This window comes from Odontomachus brunneus, unplaced genomic scaffold, assembly GCF_010583005.1.
Source record: "Odontomachus brunneus isolate Ranch 3 - 2012 unplaced genomic scaffold, Obru_v1 Obru_scaffold_009, whole genome shotgun sequence".
In the NCBI taxonomy this organism is placed as follows: Eukaryota; Metazoa; Arthropoda; class Insecta; order Hymenoptera; family Formicidae; genus Odontomachus; species Odontomachus brunneus.
In genome coordinates, this window is record NW_022639459.1 from 338576 (window position 1) to 343575 (window position 5000).

At 33.6% G+C, this 5000-nt stretch overlaps 1 protein-coding gene across 3 annotated transcripts in view; it reads right to left on the reverse strand.

The window, feature by feature from the left end:
* Positions 1-434: 434 nt before the first annotated feature.
* LOC116840299 (probable cytochrome P450 6a13) overlaps positions 435-5000 on the reverse strand; it is a 4975-nt gene continuing 409 nt past the window's right edge. The window contains exons 2-5 of one of the 3 annotated variants that reach the window (XM_032806856.1): positions 4066-4292; positions 2755-2833; positions 1352-1603; positions 435-1066 (exon numbers count right to left, since the gene is read on the reverse strand). In XM_032806856.1, the coding sequence (XP_032662747.1) occupies positions 1002-1066; positions 1352-1603; positions 2755-2758 (321 nt within the window). In that variant the 5' untranslated portion in view covers positions 2759-2833; positions 4066-4292 and the 3' untranslated portion in view covers positions 435-1001. The other 2 variants (XM_032806854.1, XM_032806855.1) reach the window with 2 other exon arrangements.

Consider the following 5000-nt stretch of genomic DNA (forward strand, 5'->3'; position numbering starts at 1 on the left):
CGAAATTTCACGAAAGCGAGTGGACCATTTCCATGCTGCTGATTTTGATAGAGTATCTTCACAAATTTTTTCACAAGCCTGTGCAGTGTTCTTCATCGTAGTGATACTGCAAAATGTAGCGAGTTTTTTCCTTATTTATCTCCATTTTCAAAATAAAATAACTTTTGATCCACTTCACCGATTTCAATCTTTTTCGGCTCAAAACAAAGGTTGAAATGTCACGCGTGTCTAGTGTTGTCGATGCGATTAGTAGTTACCAAGTGCTGAGTATGTAATGCCATCTAATGCCAAACGCCACGGACTTTTTCCCATACCCAACACAAACTAAATTGAGAATTCTCCTTTATTGAAGTTATAAATTATGTTAATAATTTGGAGACCTTAAGTTGTTTTAAATATATTATATGCAAAAGAGTGTAAACATATCTGTTTTATTTAAATTTTATGACATGTACTACGATCTTACTTTTGAATTACATTATATTGTAATATATTTTTCAACTTCACATTAATAGTTAAATTGTGCGCATTAATAACAATATATAGGTATATATAATCGCAAAAAACCATATAATTCCATTTCAGAAATCAACAAATGAGTTTAGACCCTTAGGAGAAGATTTTGGGCAAACATGAATCATTTTTAGCATTTCCAGGATGTCTAAGGATATTATTAGAGGATATTTAAATGTGTTACCAAAAATATTTTGTATAGATATCCTATATCCATATACACGATTTTTCAAATATATGAAAAAACATTTTACTTCTCTAATTTAATATTCTCTTATAATATTTATTAATAGAGAACCAGTATCTCCTTTTTGATGTTAATAAATAACACTTAGCTCTAAGCCATATTCAGAATTCCTTTTATCATCTAAAAGTAAAGGCCGCATTTAGTCTATAGCGATTCAATAATAAGATGTATACCGTCCTTGACCATGAGCAAAACTGCTTATTTATAAAAAATTAGAGGTACAGAAGTTTGGGAATGCACTTTAAACTTGTATTTGGACAGCAGTTATAATCCCAACCTTTATTTGAACATAACCAAATCTTGCACCTGAAAATTAAAAAGATCCATATGTTAACAGAGTTCAGACTCAAGGAAATATATTCTTAGTCGTAAGTAAAACAAACAGACTATCTAAAGCGACAATAACAAACTACCAATCGAATATCTTTAAAATTACTCCGTACGTTTAAAATTAATACCGTAATTAAATTAGATGCCATAAATATCAGAAGATTTATATCAGCTTGAAAACTGAAGAAATCAATACATGTATAAATGAATAAAAAAAAAAATATATAGAAACATAATACAGATAGATCGATTTATTCTTACCGATACAGATTCGCGGTCCTTCTCCAAAAGCTAAGTAAGCGTAAGGATGTCTCGCCGCCACTTGGTCCTCGTTGAAACGTTCAGGATCGAATTTATCCGGATCCGGATATATTGATGGATCTCGTTGCACTCCGAATACTGGTATAGTAATCATGGTCCCTTCCGGTATGAGAACGTTTGTCGTTGGAAGAACTATCTCCTTGGTGCAGATACGATTCAAGATAGGTAGAGGCGGATATTTCCGTAGAGTCTCTGCCCAAAGAAATATGAACCCAGTAAGCAAATTGAGCGCAGACTGCGCGCAGATTGGCAGCAAATTTGATCAAAAACCCACAGCAAAACCATAGCTATCTATAACTATGTCTACATTAGGCTACGGTTTTGGCGACAGATTTTACTGTCGGGCAATTGGTGCCAAATTTGCAGTAAAAATCGCGCAAAGCTTGCAGCGCAGCAAGGTCTGCGTGGTTTCTGCCGCCAATCTGCCGTCAAATCGCTACAAGCTCTGCGCGGTTTTTGCTGCAAATCTGCAGCAATTATCCGACAACAAGCTCTGAAACCAATAAGTGGGCAAAGGGGGGTTCAAGAAATTTTCATTTTTGCAAAATTTGAATACACTGTTGCAAAGAGTATACAATATTCTATCACTTTTATATAAACTATTTTTTCATATGTCTTGTATTTTAGAAAATATTCGCAAAAAATAAAAATGTTATGTTTTTTCGAGGGTTTTTTCGAGGTTTCACTCTCTTAAGTCGAAATTTAGCAGAAACAAAAAATAGTTTTATGTTATGGATGTACTACTCTACTTGCACAATGTTTCAGAATTTTCAGAATTTTCGGGTTGCTTTTGTTCCCTTGTGAGTTACCTGACGCTCCACGCTCACGACTCTCTCCCCTCCCTAGATAACGTTCCCTAGATAACGGTATCTCTTAGAGACCCTATAATAAGAGTCTGGCCATCAGAGGAATTCTGGCAAAATCCTTCAAGAGAAAAAGATATATGTTTCCTAGGAAACCCTCTAGGAAATATATATCTTTCTCTCTCGAAGAATTTTGTCAGAATTCCTCTCATGGTCAGACTCTTATTATAGGATCTCTAAGAGATACCCTTCGAAAGCGACATCTCCGGCTCGATCCTGAGCGCACGTCGACTACAGAGAGAAACAATGTTATTACTGTACCAAATAGTACAGCTGTCAGTCTCTTGTATAAGAATATTTGTTTACATCTCTCTCCCTCTTTCTCTCTCTCTCTTTCTCTCTCTCTCGTGGGAATTTCAAGAAGATACAAATCAATCATAATTTTGTTAGATATAGTAGGTGGTAGACGCTTTACTTTTCGATTTTGACAAGATTCTTCAATTATTGAAGTCATCATTAACATCATGCAATGATACTTGCCCATTGATATTTTTTCAGTTACATCTGTTAAGTTGCCAGTTGGTACAACAGGGTCGACATAAAATACATTCCTTTTTCGCTAGAAATTGAATATCACGTACTTGTAATAAACATACCCTAGGGTGAGGATAGCGATAAAAAGCCCGATTATTATCTCGATTATCATTTTGTATTAGTACTTTTTCTCTGTAATATAATAATAAACAATTATTTTGTAAAGCTTTACCGTTAACCTAAGTATATACGATAGTATTAATGCTTAGTATTTCTTGTACTTCTCACATTTTTCTCGTCAATAATTGAGTCGTTTAGTTAGACAATTATGTAAGTTCGTTTTTGAAAAAAATCATAAAAATAATAAAATTATAATAAAATTCTTCATTTAAAGGCATAGTTATTTTCAAACTCGTGAAATATCTTAATGTAAAATGTTTTGATATCTTGAAGAAAACATAAGCGAATTTTCATCATTTTCAAAATATACAGCTCAATGAACACAAGAATCAAACTGTTCATATAATTTCTTTACCGCGATGTGTGTCACCCTTATTGCAGAAGAAAATAATGCCGAAATTCAAGCTAAGGGAATTACTCCCAGATAATTAAAACCTAGGTTAAAGCTGACGGACGAGTTATCATTTTCTCGCTTTCAAATTAACAATTCTTATCCAGTAAATCTTCTTTCTCGTTCGTTTTTATTCTTCGTTCGTTCGTTCGTATTTTTCCTGATCATATTAATAGTCAGCATGACATCATGTATTCTAATACAAAACATGAGATTAAACATTCAACTTATCTCTTACGAATGTATCTTGAAGATACATATGTTGTCAATGTAAGCGAGCTCTTCTTCCACTTAGTACTACAAAGTGTTTGCGCGCATGCATATCCAACGTGTGACGATCAGTAATTTTATACAATTTTACAATTGTGACAAATATAAACAGACCTGTGTCTAGTGGCTAATAAAAAAATTGAATCTCAAGCCGAACATTATATCCACGCTTGATATTAAGGTGCATATACATATCTCTGCCTAAAAAATTAGCATATTTTTTTCTATTTATTCTATATTATAAATTTCCATTTTATAACTTAAGAAAATTATAGAAAAAATTAAAGTAAAAAAAGTCTTCGATAGGATGTGAAAATTTTAATGTAGAATAGGTAGAAAAAAGCCCCCGTTTAAATCGATTGCGTCATTTTCGACAAAAACCCGTGCCCAGTTTGAGAAACATGATTTTGAAGGAAACGCGTTTGAAGTTTTACAATAAGTTTACGTGTAGATAATATTGTTTTTTTACAACTTACATGTCATCGTCTCTTCTTAGTCCATAAAAGAATCTTCAACAAGAGCGAAATTATCCTGCACTTAGTTTTTTGAAGCCTCCTCGTTGAATACGTGCCTCTTGAGTCGCGTGTTGCATGCGAATACGCAGCGGTTATTATAAGAGGCTGCGTATTGTAACGCCAATTATATAACGTCTATCGTCGCATAATTTTTTATAATAATGTTATTCCTTCGTTGAATAGGCAAACTGCAATATTTGATGCAATTGTTACTATTCCAGCATTGCTTCTCGTCGTTTTTGGGACCACTCTCCACATAAAATTATTCAAATTTTCGTTTGAATTTTTAGTAAACCCGTCGAGACAAAGTTCCAGCAATCCTTCTTTTGAAAGGTCATCGTAAAAAGAATGAATTGTCTTCAAAACATCAGAAGAAAAAGCAATTCGTATTTTTTTCAACGGAATAATGATTCCTGCGGATTGCAAGACTGTAATATAGAGTGAGTTTGTCGATCATTTTCGCACTTAATTTGTTCTTTTCACCGATGCTTTTTCTTGATTTCAAATATCACGCTAGGATCGATAACGAACAATAGAAAAGATCGCTGAATGTATCCAGACAACATAATGTCTAAAATTGGGACATAAGACGTCTTAAAGATTATCTTTAAGAGGTCTTTCAGACGATTTACGTATAAATATCTTTAAGGCGTCTTAAAGATTATCTTCGTCTGATGTCCAAATTTTAGATATTATGTTGTCTGAGTACCTAACACTTTTTACAACCGACAGCATTTCTACCTGAATACCACTCAAACAAAGCCGTAGCTTAAGTCTGTGCGCCATGGTATATCCCAGCAAACCATATGACATCAAATGACGCCTTAATGACATATTACTGACGTTAGAGACGTCAATAATACGTCATTAAGACGTCATTTGACGCATATGGTTTG